The 14,598-nt window shown below is 44.2% G+C and overlaps 1 protein-coding gene across 2 annotated transcripts in view; it reads left to right on the forward strand.

The window, feature by feature from the left end:
* Esr2 (estrogen receptor 2 (ER beta)) overlaps window positions 1-14,598 on the forward strand; it is a 57,763-nt gene that overhangs the window by 31,755 nt on the left and 11,410 nt on the right. For both annotated transcript variants that reach the window (XM_013521918.1, XM_005399136.2), the window contains exon 8: window positions 5,062-5,195. In XM_013521918.1, the coding sequence (XP_013377372.1) occupies window positions 5,062-5,195 (134 nt within the window). The remainder of the gene's footprint in view (window positions 1-5,061; window positions 5,196-14,598) is intronic.

Raw genomic sequence — 14,598 nt, forward strand, 5'->3', positions numbered from 1 at the left:
TTATAACATAAATTTAGTATATTGCACTGACTATAGAGGAATTTCATAAGTGCATTTACATTACACAGGCCTTTTGTTTTGGTTTTGATTGTTATGGTCCTTTTGAGACAGGGTCTCACTATGTAGCCCAGGCTGGCCTTGAGCTTGGCGACCCTCCTGCCTCACCTTCCTCGGTGCTGGGATCACAGGTGTGCACCACCGTACTGGACAACAGCAGGCTTTTTTTTTCATTTGGAGTGCTCACTACTATTTTTTGTTGTGATCTTATAGTATTGGCAGAATATTAACTTTGTGAAGTCTAGAGTTTCAAATCTAAGATAATTTACTTAATGTGTCTCATAGATAAATATACTTTTATGTGTAATAGGTATGTTTCTGGAGGAGTTATAAAGTCTTTTGCAAAGTAAATAATCTTCATACTACTTAAAAATAGGTTTTATCTGGGTTGTCCTGCCAGCATTCCTTCATGTGGTTTTATGATCATATAGGCAATGAATTCAACTAAATTAGCATGTTAATGGCTACTGAGACTACAATTTCCATTTCCTATTATTCTTTTTTTTGAAACAAGGTCTCACTATATAGTTCAGATTGGTCTTAAACTTACTTCATAGCCTCAGCCTGAACTTGCGGCAATTCTCCTGCCTCAGCCTCCCAAGTGCTAGGATTATAGGCATGCATCTCCATGCCCAGTTCCATTATTCTTGTTGAGCTAAGGTAAACTTTTTTTTTTTCCCCCCCCCGGTACTGGGAATTGAACTCACGACCTTGCGCTTGCCAGGCAGGCACTGTGCCACTGAGCTAAATCCCCAGCCCCTTAAGGTAAACTTGAATCTGCTGAAGGTGAGATGGAAATGCAGTTAGTTCATCTTATTTCCAACAAGCTAGTTCTTCTAGAATCGTAAATTGATGTCAAGAGTTACCACAATACCTGAACTTCTACTTAAAATATCTTACCTAGGTGTAGTGGCACACACTTGGAATCCCAGCTCTCTGGGAGGCTACAAAGCAGGAGAATCATAAGTTTGAGCCTGTCTGGTTAAAATAGTACTTCTTGAGATCCTGTCTCAACATAAAAAATAAAGTGGAGGGATGGGTCTGTAGCTCAGGGCAAAGGCCTTAGCTCAGTCCTCAGTATTGGAAAAGAAAAGCATAAACAGTTGGGCAGTGACTCATGCCTGAAATCCCAGCCGCTCAGAAGGCTGAAGCAGGGAGATAGCAAGTTCAAGGCCAGCATGGACAACTTTATGACACAGCAAAGACCCTGTCTCAAAAAGTGGTGGATGGGGGGCGACTGTGCCTCAGGAAGAGTGCTTACCTAGCGTGCAAGAGGCTCTGAGATTAACCTGATACCACACACACACACACGCACACACATGCACGCACACACACGCACACACATAAACCAAGACGTTTTGGTGTCTGGACGTTGTCTCCTGCTGAATGTTATTAAATGTGGGAGGAAGCTTGGACTGGGGCCTGAGCCCTCCTGTGGATGTTTACAGGAGCGCCTTGGAGTCAAATGAGTGTGAATGTGCTGAGTTTACACACACACACTTGCGGTGACAGGTTTAATTTTCTTCAAGACAGCTATTAAAGTTTTCACGTCTAAATTTTAATTTACCTTTCGTCTCCAATAATCTCACTTCGGTTCAGTGTTTAGTAAGCCCTTTGCTTGTGCTGAGCCTTGACTCTGCTTTGAGGTGGCCCCACAAATACACACGTAGGAACAGCGGATACATATGTAGGTTCCACACAGTGCACCCCAAGATGGGGCCCACTCATTCTACCTCTTGCTGTTCCACCACACAGGATAGATTTTTAAATAAAAGAGCAATTATTAAGTGGTAAGCTATTTCATAGATAATCGCTAATTTTTTTTAAATTTGTACTGGTTTATGGGTAAATGGTGTGCAGAAAGTGTATTTCCAGGAGCAGCTTGGTTTGACTGACATTATGGCAGTATTTTAACATTGAAATCATATGTTCTCTGTTTTTAATTCACATCCTTGACTTCTGTCCTAATTTTTCTTTTAACTCAGTTTTGATCCATAACTATAAATGAAATAGATTTCATCAAATTTTTAAGGTACCCTCCTTGCTTTGTTCTTTATAAACTCTCCCCCACCCCCCCCCCCCGCCAGTACTGGGAATCAAACTCATGACCTTGTGCTTGCCAGGCAGGCGCTGTGCCACTGAGTTAAATCCCCAGCCCCCTATAAACTCTTAAAGTAGAACTTTACTAGACTGTCACTAATGAGGTACTATACTTTCTGCCCCCTATATTTATCATTTATTTTCTAAAAATATATTTGCTTTCCACAGCCCGTGAAGTTAATAAAATATTCCAACTTTGAAATTAATAAATATCCTACTTATGGATTGAAACTGAGTTATAAGTAAAAAGTTAGGAGTCAAAGATTTGAATTAAAGATGGGGAACATATGATTTCATTGTTAAAATAGTGCAACAATGTGCCGATCAAACCAACCTTGAAGTCAATAATTGTCTGTTACACCTGCTAAAGAAAGCAGGAAAGAAGTCAGACCTATGCCTTAGGATAGGTTTAGATTGTGGGGACAAACCTCTGGCATGCATGCTGTAGGGTGCACACAGAGCCCTCTTTGTGGGCATGCAAGTCAAGTCACCCCAGCAGCTAAGCCTCAGACAACGCTTATTTTTTCTTTTGTTTTTGTTTTCTTTTCCGGTACCAGGAATCGAACTCGTGACCTTGCGCTTGCCAGACAGGCGCTGTGCCACTGAGCTAAATCCCCAGCCCCAACGGTTATTTTTTCTAAGCTAAAACCTAGCATTCAGATTTAATTGCAGTGTTGACACTTTGTGATGAATAAGTGGGTTTTGGGCTGCAGTTTAGGCACTTGGTCTCTGAAAGTTTCACCGTCACTGGTTTAGAAGTTCACTTTTTCCATGAGCACGTATGCTGAGTACCGTGAATTCAGTATTCATCAGGTTTCACATGCCCCAAGAAACTCTCTCTCCATTTTTGAAATAGGAATTTTTATTTAAAATGGCATTTACTTAATGAGGAAATAGTACTGATCTCAGTATGTGGGGACTGTTCTTAGCCCAGCAAGCGACTTCCGGCAAGTTTGGTTGATTTCAGACGCATTTCCTTGGGGAAGTGTGTGTGTGTGTGTGTGTGTGTGTGAGTGCGCGCATGCTCCCACCTGTGGCTTTGACTCTCAGAGAAGGACTAAGAGTCATTCTATTAAGGCATCAGTGCAGGAGTTGGTGGGGTTTTTGTTTTTGTCCCTAAGTGATACTGCAAAATCAGTTTTCCTTGGTACCATATGTTCTCAAGCTCAGCAGTTACACTTTCTAGTAATTAATTGTCCCCAATTAGCTGGAGAGATTTGACCGGCAGCACGAGAGGCGTTCAGTGCACGGGTGTTTCCTGTGCACCTGTTCTGTACGTGCAGGGCCAGCGTCCTCCTCACTGAAGCCCAGAGCTGAGGAAGGGGTCGGGGGAGGTGGGGAGATGGCCCATGGAGAGGACTGGGGTTTCCCACAGACTCTGGCAGTCCTTCCCCAGGGCTCTCGCCCTCCAAGGCGCTCTTTCCTGTGAGTGGCTTCCAGGGGTCCCTAGTATTGTGTCAGTTAACCTGGATGCCTCCCGAAAGCGGCATCTGTTTGCAGATACCATTCTGATTTGCCAAAGTGAGCAATTTTCGTGTTTGCAGCCCTGTAAGGTGAGTCTGCGGGGTTGCAAATGCTGTGACACATAGGCCCCTGAAGAGCTGCCATCCTTGCTGAGCACCTAGGTACCCAGCGGTGTCAGGTCATCCGAATTCTGCAAGGCTGCCCCTTGTTCTGGCCAGGGGATGCGGGAGGGGGCAAGGAGCAGCTGCTTCTTTGGAGACCTCATGCTCCCTCAGGGGCAGCTAAAGAGACTAAAAATGAGGTCCAAGAAACCCACTGCCAGCAGGGTCCCTTCCCTCTCTGCTGCAAGCTTTCAGGAGCAAGGTTTTGTGGCCAAATCACCAACCTCTTGTCAAGGACCTCCAAGAACTTTAACTGATGATAATAGTTTTTTTTTTTTTTAGAGCAATGAGGCGGAATAATGTGTGTCTGAGTAGAATGAATAAAAGCCAGTATTTTCTAGATAAAGTAAAATTTACCTCAAAGGTGTACTTAAAATTCATTTCTGTAAGGAGTACTCAAAAAAAAAAAACTTCGATTATATAGTTCCAAGGTTTGTCTAAAACGTTTGCTTAAAAATAAAACAGTCTTCAGGCTGAGTGAGCAGGTTTGTGGCTGTAGTCCCAGCTATGTGGGAGGCTGAGGCAGGAGGATTGCCTGATCCCAGGAGTTCAAGACCAGCTTGGGCACCATAGCAAGAGTCCATGTCAAAAAAAAAAAAAAAAATCTTCAGCCAATCAAAAATTTCCATATCCCCATATCTATCTTTTCCTGACTAGTCCATCTTCAATTGTGATTTCTTTGTACATCACATTCACTTATTTCAAATCACATTTAAGTGTCTCTTAGTTGCTACATGACCATGAGGAAGTGAAAGTGAAGCCCTAGGCAGGAAGATTTATTCCTCTTGGGGTATTTGCTTCTGTAATCTCAGTCTCCCTCAGCACTTCCTGAGGGAACACGGGACATCTCCTTGTAGTAGCGTGTGTGGTATCTAGCTAGGCCTGAAATGGTTTAGATTGAAAAATAATCAACAGCAGTTTTACTCCTTTGAGAAAACATTTGGTGAGAAGGTAGAAGAAAAAATGTAGTTCTGGGGCACACTTTTGCCTAAGTAGTGATATGAATGTTTACACGAAGGATTTCTAAGATTTTTACTTGTAATGCTGGGATTATCCATGAAAGGCAGGCACTGTACTGGTGAGCTATGCCCGGCACACCTTCTTTAGATGAAGGTGATTCTAGCAACTTCCTCTTGTTGGCTGTGCCTTTATTAATACTTCATCGTAGTCAAAGGATGTTCGAAGTGAAATTAGAGACGAAAAAGCAAAATGCTTCTTATTGCTTGTGATGGTTCCCTGAAGCTGTGTGTTCCTTAAATTCCTACGTGAACTTTTGTAGGGATGAGGGGAAATGTGTAGAAGGAATTCTGGAAATCTTTGACATGCTCCTGGCAACAACCTCAAGGTTTCGTGAGCTAAAACTGCAGCACAAAGAATATCTGTGCGTCAAGGCCATGATCCTGCTCAACTCCAGTAAGTAACCCCCCCGCCGGGCTGTGTTTGTGGGGGAGAGGTCCTGTCCTGGAACTAGCGCCATGTCAAGATGAGCACTAACCTTCTGCTTCATTTCAAACGGGGATAGTGGCTTCCTTCCTGCCTTCCCAGTTTTATTTTTACAGGTATTTAAATTGTAGTTAACTTTTGGTAATGTATAAATTATTCCTCGGCAGAACTCCTGGCAGCCAATTTAAAAAGCAGTTCATTAAAAAAAAAAACAAAACCCTTTAAAGTATTTGCCCTTCAACCTTTTTTCCAAGGCTTTGATGTTGCACATGGTTGACTTGCATCTATATTTAATGTTTTGGGTTCTGCTTTTACAGATGTGTTGATCGTTTGATTCATGCATTCATTCAGTAAAGACCCTGAAGATACAGACCTACCCTCAAAGAGCTCGTAGTGAATGGAGAGAGAGGGAGAAAGCAAATCATAAAAAATCCCATTTTGTTGCTGTGCTAATTTGCGCAGAGAACTGCAGGAAAACGGAAGGCGGGCGCTGCGGGTGGGGCTGCGGAAGGCAGTGCATGAGTCTTCAGGGAACAGCTGATGAAGGCAGTACTGAGGGTTCGAACGGCTGCTTTGGGGGCAGAGTGGGCGGAGCAGAGGTTCTAACGGGCATGGGGCGTTGGGTGCAGATGAGGTCACCCCACTCCCGTGTGGCGGGCTGAATGGGCGGGGGAGAGACCGAGGCAAGAGTCCTTTAGAAACAGGAGGAGCCTGAACTAACTTGACGTGGCACGTCGAAGGGAGGGTCCTGACTTCAGAGGTGGGACATGAGCAAGATGTCTGGGAAATAAGGATGTTTTCTTACTGTACAAGTAATACCTGGTCTTTGTGAACGTTTAAAAGAAAAAATACAAGGAAGAACTTACAGCTCATTGGGAATACGCTTTTTTTGTTTGTTCGTTTTTGTTTTTCTCTGGTACCGGGAACCGAACTCACGACCTTGCGCTTGCCAGGCAGGCGCTTTGCCACTGAGCTAAATCCCCAGCCCCTGAGCTAAATCCCCAGCCCCGGGAATACGCTTTTGAAAACAGCCACCATAACTTCAGTTATCCTAGTTAATGCCCTCCCCACCTCCCCTCCCCCCCCTCCCTACCCCTCTCTCCCTCTCTCTCCCCGTTCCAGTTGCCCTCACCATCCATGGGGTATTGGTTCCAGGACTCGCAGTACCAAAATCCATGGGTGTGCAAGCGCCTTCTGTGAAATGGCACAGTACTTGTATATACTCTACGTATATCCTCCCGTCCGCTTTAAATTATTTCTAGATTGCTCGCCATACTTGATACAATGTGAGTGCTGTATTGTATCATTTAAAGAGTAATGACCAACAAAGTTTATGGGTTGAGTACAGATGCAGATTTTTCCCTGAATATTTTTGCATCTATTTCCTGAATATTTCAACTTTGACTGAAAAGAGAAGCAAAGTTGATTGAACCTGTGGGTGTGGAACCTTGGCTGGCTGCATTTATGAACACGAAGGGGACTGCACCTGCGCACACCTTGTCATGGTGTGAGTACTCACCAGGAACTCATGCCTTTTTGGGAGGTGACTGGAGCACAAGGGTTGTAACTTAATCAAGCTGAGGAACCGGTTGATAGTTCCCTAGTTGAACGGGCTCAGTGGGAGCAGAGGCCTTGTCTGAAGAGGCAGGTCGCTGGGGTGGGGCTTGAGGGCTGTGCTTTGTCCTGTCGCCTCTCTCTCCAGCTCTCTGCTCACTGCTCTCTCCCTGCTTTCTGGCAGTTAGGAGGTGAGCAGCTTGCCTGCCCCACACCCTTCTGCCATGATGATTCTGTCTCACCCACAGGCCAAGGGTAATGGAGCCAGCTGACCATGAACTAAACCCCTGACACCATGAGTCAAAGTAAAGCTTCGCTTCTGTAACTTGACTTCCCTAGGTGTCTGTGCTGGTTACTTTTTGGTTGTTGCTGCTGAGACAAAATTCCTGACACCCAACATTAAGGAAGGAAAGGTTTATTTAGCTCACAGTTTGTGGAGGTTTTGATCCATAATCAGCTGGCTCCAAGGCAGGGTGGCAGGGCACACGGGCAACAGTTGAAGGTGCCAGAAGACAGAATCAGCAAGAGCAGAAAGAGGGCAAGAACAAGCCTCTTTTCTTCCCTTATATTGTAAGCAGGCTACCCACATGGGGAGGTGGGTGCACTCAGACAGTCTCCATGCCTCCCCTGCACAGGCTCAGATGGACACAAAGTAAGGACCCTGGTCCCCTGCTCAGTCACTTAAACTTTTAAAGTTAACACAGTGTATCAGCCATAACAATCCACCACTTGGGGGCTGGGGATTTAGCTCAGTGGCAAAGTGCCTGCCTGGCAAGTGCAAGGTCGTGAGTTCAGTTCCTGGTACAGGAGAAAAACCAAAAAAAAAAAAAAAAAAAAATCCACTGCTTGTCAACTTGGCAACCAGAGACATTTCCTTAAACCAGTTTTGTTTTTTTTTGGTTTTTTTGGTTTGTTTGTTTTTGGTTTTTCTCCGGTACCGGGAACCGAACTCACAACCTTGAGCTTGCCAGGCAGGTGCTTTTGCCGCTGAGCTAAATCCCCAGCCCCCCTTAAACCAGTTTTTAGATACAAAGACAGTATTTTTATCATTTTACAAGTTGAACATTGTAAAAGGATTGTTAAACACAGGTTAAACAACTTGTTAAACAACTTGAACCAACTTGAACATTATATTAAATCTATTAACATTATATTGTATTAGAAACATAACATTTTGCCCCAGGCCCCCTAAAGACTCATGCACATCCCTTTATGCAAAAGGCAGTCAGTCCAGCTGCAAGTTATCAAAGTCTTAACAGTTTTACCATTGCTGAAAAGTCTAAGTCCCAAGTCTCCTCTGAGATGTAAGGCAAATTCTTAGTTGCAAGTCCCACTACAAATGAAAAGTTATAGACACTTCCAACATTTAATGGCACAAAATAAACGTTTTTATTTTAAAAGTTACAAACGGGAATACAAAGGAATGGGACCAAAGCAAGTCCAAAATCCAGACAAACATTAAGTCCCATAGTTTTATGTCCAGCAACTGAGGCAGTCTGTGGCACATTGTGAGCTCTAAAGGACTTGTGTGACTCCACCCCTAGGGCACTTTTGCTGGTTATAGCTATCATGGCGGTTTTCTTAGGCCTGTTTTGCTCTCTCCTTGCACCTTCTTTTAGACTATCCACATTTTTGGCTTTCTTAACCTTTTGAGGTCTCTGCTGCACTTCAGGCTTTTCACTCACAGCTGCACACACTGCCCTCTCAGGGGCACACTGCCTGGCCTCCCCAGCCTTTGGAAATTGAGGTGGAAGCCTTTTTAACCTCACAACTCTTGCATTCCACATGCACCTAAGACCAGTGCCACGTGGATGATGCCAAGGTCTGCTGCCAGCTGGAGCACTAGCCAGGTTTTTTTTCTCTTGGCTGTTAGAGGTCAAGTGCCTGGATTGCTGGGCACTCTGAATCTAATTTTGAGGAACAGATTTTTTATGCTGCCGCCATTCTGGAACCTGGTATGGCTGCCACTCCCACTCTGGAATATGGCGCTCTGCAGCTTTTTTTTAAAAAGCAAAGTGTTTCACCTCTGCAGTTTTGAGGCTGCAAAGGGTGGAAGCTTGCTTTTTTTTTTTTTTAATGTCAGACCATCTTTTTGATTTTGTTTGTTTGTTTGTTTGTTTCTCCTCAGCAATTAAGATCTCCTCTGCTCTATCTTTATAGTCTGGAGCTTTATTGGAGCTTTTTTTGGGCCAAACTCACAACATTTTAAATCATCTTGCTGGGCTCTTTGCTCTTGATTCTCAACATAAATCTGGCTAAAAGCCCCCAAGAATAGCCATGCTACTGCCTCAACATTTCACTGCCTTGACATTTTTTTTGCTAGGTTAGTCAGTCCGCTGGCCTTACTCTTAGTCTCAGGCAAGGTCTCTAGACATGAGCAAAATGCAGACAAACTTTCTGCCAAACCATAACACACGTCACCTGGAATCCAGCACCCAGTGCAGTCCTTTCCAGCAGCAACCTCCCAAACCTGGTCTTTATTGGTAGGATTTTTATCAGCCTTCTGTTTTTTGAGCTCTGACCAGAATCTCTCATACAGAACAGCTAAAGGCTTTCTAGAACTTTTTTTTAGGGCGCAACCTCTGAACCTTTTTAAACCCTTTCCACAAGCCATTTTTCAAGGCTCTTGAACCACATGGTCAGGTATAGTTACAGCAATGACCCCACTCTTGGTACTAAATTTTGTCTTGGTTACTTTTTTTTTGTTGCTGAGACAAAATCCCTCTTGCACAGGCTCAGGATGAACACAAAGGACTGGCCGTGGCCCCCTGCTGTGTCACTTAGTTGAACTTTTAAACATTTCACATTGACACAATGTATCGACCGTAACAGTATCCCTGGTATTTTATTATGTGACACAAAGCTAAGTCAGACATGCTCCTATGCGCGCACACACACACACACACACACACACACACAGTATAGCATGTTACATTCAAAATTATGGATGCTTTGAAAGGACTTCTTTTGGTCTTATTTTTTGTTTGGCTCTTGACCCTCCCACTTAACTCAAAGCAACCAGTCTTAACAGCTGGATGGTGGACACCATACCTTCTTCCATCCTCTAACTGTTTAAAATAATACCTCGCCTAGGTACTGGGCATAGCTCAGTGAGTGATAGGGTGCTTTCCTAGCACACCCAAGGCCCTAGGTTTGACCCCTGACACCAGGTAAACAACAACAAACAGAATAATACCTTGCCTTCAATTTACACACAAACAGGGTTTTATTTTTTCTTTTTTAAAAATTAGGACACTACATACAAATATGTCTGTTTCTTGCTTTTGGACTTGGCAAAATGCTGTGAAATCCCTTCAGGCCAACCAGGAGAGCTCTAACTCAATCTTTGAAGTGAGGCATTGCACAAAGTTGTTCAGCCATTTCTCCATTGATGGGCCTTTATTTGATATCCATTCTTTTTAACTTTACCATTGTACGAATCATTGCAGTAAATAGAGATGTGCTGTTTTGGACACATTTTAGATTACGGTGTGCTACTGTCTTGTAAATCAACCAAAGCAGCTGCCCCTGAATCCCAAATTCAGGACAGAACCCGTGGAGCCCCAGGTCCCAGGCCGCCTCCTGACCCAGGGGTGCTGCTCCTCCTCCTCCAGCCTCTTCTTATTTCCTCTCGCACAGACACTTGGACATTGGCATTGGCTTTAGTGAAGGGAGAGAGTGTACAGAGCAGTATTTCTCAAATGATCAGTAGAGAAGTTTCTTTTTTTCTTTTTAAATTTCCCTGGATGTGGTGGCACATGCCTGTAATCCCAGCACTTGGGAGGCTGAGGCAGGAGGATTGCTTTGAGTTCGAGGCCAGCGTGGGCTACAAAGTGAGCTCAAGGCCAGCCTGAACTACATAGTGAGATCCTGTCTCAAAAAGACCAAAAAAAAAAAAAAAAAAAAAAAATTTCCAACTTGTTACAGACAACAATTTTTTTTGCCTTTTGTTTTTTCCCCTGGTGGTGCTGGTAATTGAACCTAAGGGCTTATGCATACTTGACAAGCACTGGGCTACACTCCTAGCCCAAGATAGCTACTCTTCTTTGTTTTTTTGAGACAGGGTCTCACTTTGTAGCCCAGGCTGGCCTCGAACTCTCAGTAATCCTCCTGACTCAGCCTCCTGAGTGTTGCTGGGATTGTAGGCATGCCCCACCATGCTTGTCTCCAAATGCCTACTTTTATAAAATATAATAATACTGCAAAAATAAGTGCAAAATATCTTCCCCATTTTATAATATTACCACAGTAACCTTCAGCTGGTATAAAGTTATCCTCAGTTGCTGAAAGAGTTTATGTTCACACTGAATTGGTACTGTCTCTTTGAGGACTGGTGACTGGATACTCACTGGCCCTTATAAAACGATAAGAGGGCCCAGCTTACATCATTGATTAAGCTGATATGCATAAGGGAAATGTCCAGCCAGAGCATTTGCAACTGTGAAAGAAAATCAGTGCTTTTTGCCCTTCTTTCCAACCTGCTACAGATGGTTAGCACCCACGCGCACTACGGTTTCTGTCTTGGTTAGTGTGGAGATTTGCTTGAGAGGCACATTATCATCTCATCAGTGGAGGCCCATCAGACTGCAGACTGTACGGCTCCTTTGCGTCAGGAATCAGTGGGGTCTTTCCTGTGCTGCAGGGCGCGCCTTGGGAAGCAGCTTGCTAGTTGTTCGTCACTTTGCAGTGAAAAGCCTTCCGCTTGGCAAGGCTCCTTAGGGTCCGCTGAGCCTTTGAAGCATCAGATTGTGTGGTTGTCGAAATCAGAAGCAGCAGCTGTGGGGATGCGACGGAGGCTCCCGGGTTCCTCTCGCAGCTTCTGTGAAATTGCCGCGGTAAGAATTACGGGAGCAATAGGGGTACGGGATGTAATTTTTAAAAAATTTATTTATTTTTTGGTCTTTCTGAGAAGGGGTTTCACTGTGCAGTTCAGGCTAGCCTTGAACTCACCAAGCTGGCCTCAAACTTGCAGTGATCCTCCTGCTTCAGCCTCCTGAGTTCTGGGATTGCAGGCGTGCGCCACCACACCCGGCCCATGGGATATAATTATACTTGCGGGAACAAATGACTAAATTTTGTTTACGGTAAATCCAAATTTTAAAAATTTTTTCAGAAAGCTATTTGCTTGGTAGTTAAACAGTTCTCCAAATGAATTTTTTGGTACAACATTGCTGTGAGGAAAATGAGATTCTGTTTCCATTTAAAAAACAACCTCCACTGTCAGAAGAGGTGGGTCTTTTCTATGGGAGATTTTGAGGATTTGCAGTAATCTTCTGGATTATTTTTAGCACCTACACAAACAACAAAAGCAGAGACTTCGGGTGGACAAACAGACCATATAGCACAGTGGTCCCTGGGAGAAGACACACACACAAAGTGAGACTTGGACTTCTACTTTACAGACTGGAGTCATTTTCTACGTGGCAGTGTAAGGAGGGGTGCACTGGATCTCTGGCAGAGAAACAACACCAGTAGGATGGAAGGATGGTTAGATATTGATATAGAATAAATATGAAAGGAAGTTTATTATGAAAATTGGCGCAAGCTATTGTGGAGGCTAAGAAGTCCCATAACATGCTATATACAAGCTGGAGACTCCGAAGCTGGTATCCTGGCTCTATCTAAGTTCAAAGGCCTGAGAGCCAACGGAGTGGATGCTGTAACTCTCAGTTCCAGGTCAAAGGCCTGAGACACTGGGAAGCCACTGGTACAGGTCTCGGAGTCCCAAGGCTGGGGAACTTGGGGTTCTGATGTCTGAGTCTAACCCAGGAAACTTAGTGAAACCTTGTCTCAAAATAACAAAGGACTGGGACTGTATCTCAATACAAAGGCCCTGGCTTCAATTTCCAGTGCTGCAAAAAAACAACAAAGTATAATGAACGTAATAAGAAAAATAACCCACTTTAAAAATGGCCAGAGTTTGAATAGATGCTTTAAAGTGTTTGTTCAAAGATGTACTGATGGCAGATAGTTACATGAAATGATACTCAGATTGTTATCTATTGTTATCTATTAAAGAAATGCAAATTAAACACCCCCACAACCAACCTAATAGAATGGCTAAAGTAAAAAAACATAGACCAGGAAACAAATGGAATTCTCATACACTGCTGGTGGAAATGTCATTAGAATAACTTTACAAACCTGTTGGCATTTTCCTAAAAAGTTAATCGTTGGGGCCGGGGATTTAGCTCCGTGGTGCAGTACCTGCCTGGCAAGCATGAGGTCCTGAGTTCAATTCCCGATATCCCCAAAAAACATTCACTATACACCTACCAGAAAGCTTAGTCCTTCCGTTTGTTGTTATTTACCAGAGAGAAAAGTATCTGTCCATACAAACACATGGACACATATGTTCATAGCACCTTTAATTGTGATAGGAAACGAGGAACAGCCTAGACGTCTACTGATTCATGCGGTTATATGGATGAATCTCAGAGGAGCAGAGCTGAATGAAAGAGCACAGGCCCTACATACCGTGCGTTCTATACCATATATAAATTTCCGGAAAAGGAAGCAGCTCTAGGGGACAGCAGATGAGTAGTTGCCTAGGAATGGGATGCGGGGTGGGGAGGAAGGAGGGACAGTTACGAAGGACAGAAGGGAACTTCGGGGAGTGATGCGTGTGTTCCATTACCTTGCTGCGTGATGTATATGTAGGTGGAAATGTATCAGGTTGTGATACATTGAATACGTGCAGGTTACAATACGCTGTACCTCAGTGACTCTGTAAACAACATGAGAACAAAACAGAAGGGAAAGGAAGAGATGAAGAGGAAAGGGTTGGAAGCTGCGTGGAGTCCAGTGCAGCACAGGGAGGAGGGCTGCGGAGGAGAAAGAGGGCAGCTCTCTGCAAGTGAGAGGCCAACGTCGTTCCCCGGCCTGTCTCCGAGGGCTGCCCTTTGGCTGCTGGTGCTCTGCCCTGTGGGGCTCAGTAGCACCGTGGTGCCTGTGCTGTGCTCCGGCTTAGCCTGGCCTCTGTTTCCCTGACTGTAAGACCTGCTCAAAGTGAGTTAAGTCCTTCAGTGGGGTGTGCACTGGGGTCAGCACGCTGTGGCCGGGTCATGGTTTGTCAGTAGTTTTGTTTTATTTTATTTTATTTTTCGTCTTTTTGAGACAGGGTCTCGCTATGCAGTTCAGGCCGGCCTTGAGCTCACTTTGTAGCCCAGGCTGCCCTCAAACCCACAGCGATTCTCCTGCCTCAGCCTCCCGAGTGCTGGGATGACAGGTGTGAGCCACTATGCCCAGCTAGTAGTTATGTTTTAAATAACTGCGTATTTCTGGATTGTATATCTGTTAATAATGAATATTATATGGGAGTAAGCTTTAGCCAATGAAATTTTAACTCGGTGCCTGGTATATGTCAGTGACTTTGAAGGATGACAGAAATGAAACAGATATAGTGCTTTTGGCCTAGCAGAGAGATATCCTCAGACAATGGAGGGTCTGGTCCTTTCTGAGCTTCAGTAGGGAGATGGGGATTTTGGCCTGGAATTACTGTATGGTATTCAGCCTTTGGTATGCCTCAGGATATGCAGATATAAGAGAAAATGTTGCCTTTCACAACTTGTTGCAGTGTCCAAGTATTTTATAAATTCAAAGAAGTTACGTGAGTGTTGTAGTTGACCACATACACGAGTAGTAGCGAGAGCACCCCGGCCACCTAGGAGCCTGAAGACTGGGATAACCCTCTGGTAGCGTTATATAGAGGGTACTAAATCCCGTCCTTGGGTTTTTCTCTCAAAAGCCAGGAAATTTTCTCTGTGGTCAGCATGCTGGGACTTTAATCAAACAGTTGATTTTACTTTGCCTTCAGCCA

This window comes from Chinchilla lanigera, unplaced genomic scaffold (genome assembly GCF_000276665.1).
Source record: "Chinchilla lanigera isolate Chin_1 unplaced genomic scaffold, ChiLan1.0 scaffold00065, whole genome shotgun sequence".
Lineage (NCBI taxonomy): Eukaryota > Metazoa > Chordata > Mammalia > Rodentia > Chinchillidae > Chinchilla > Chinchilla lanigera.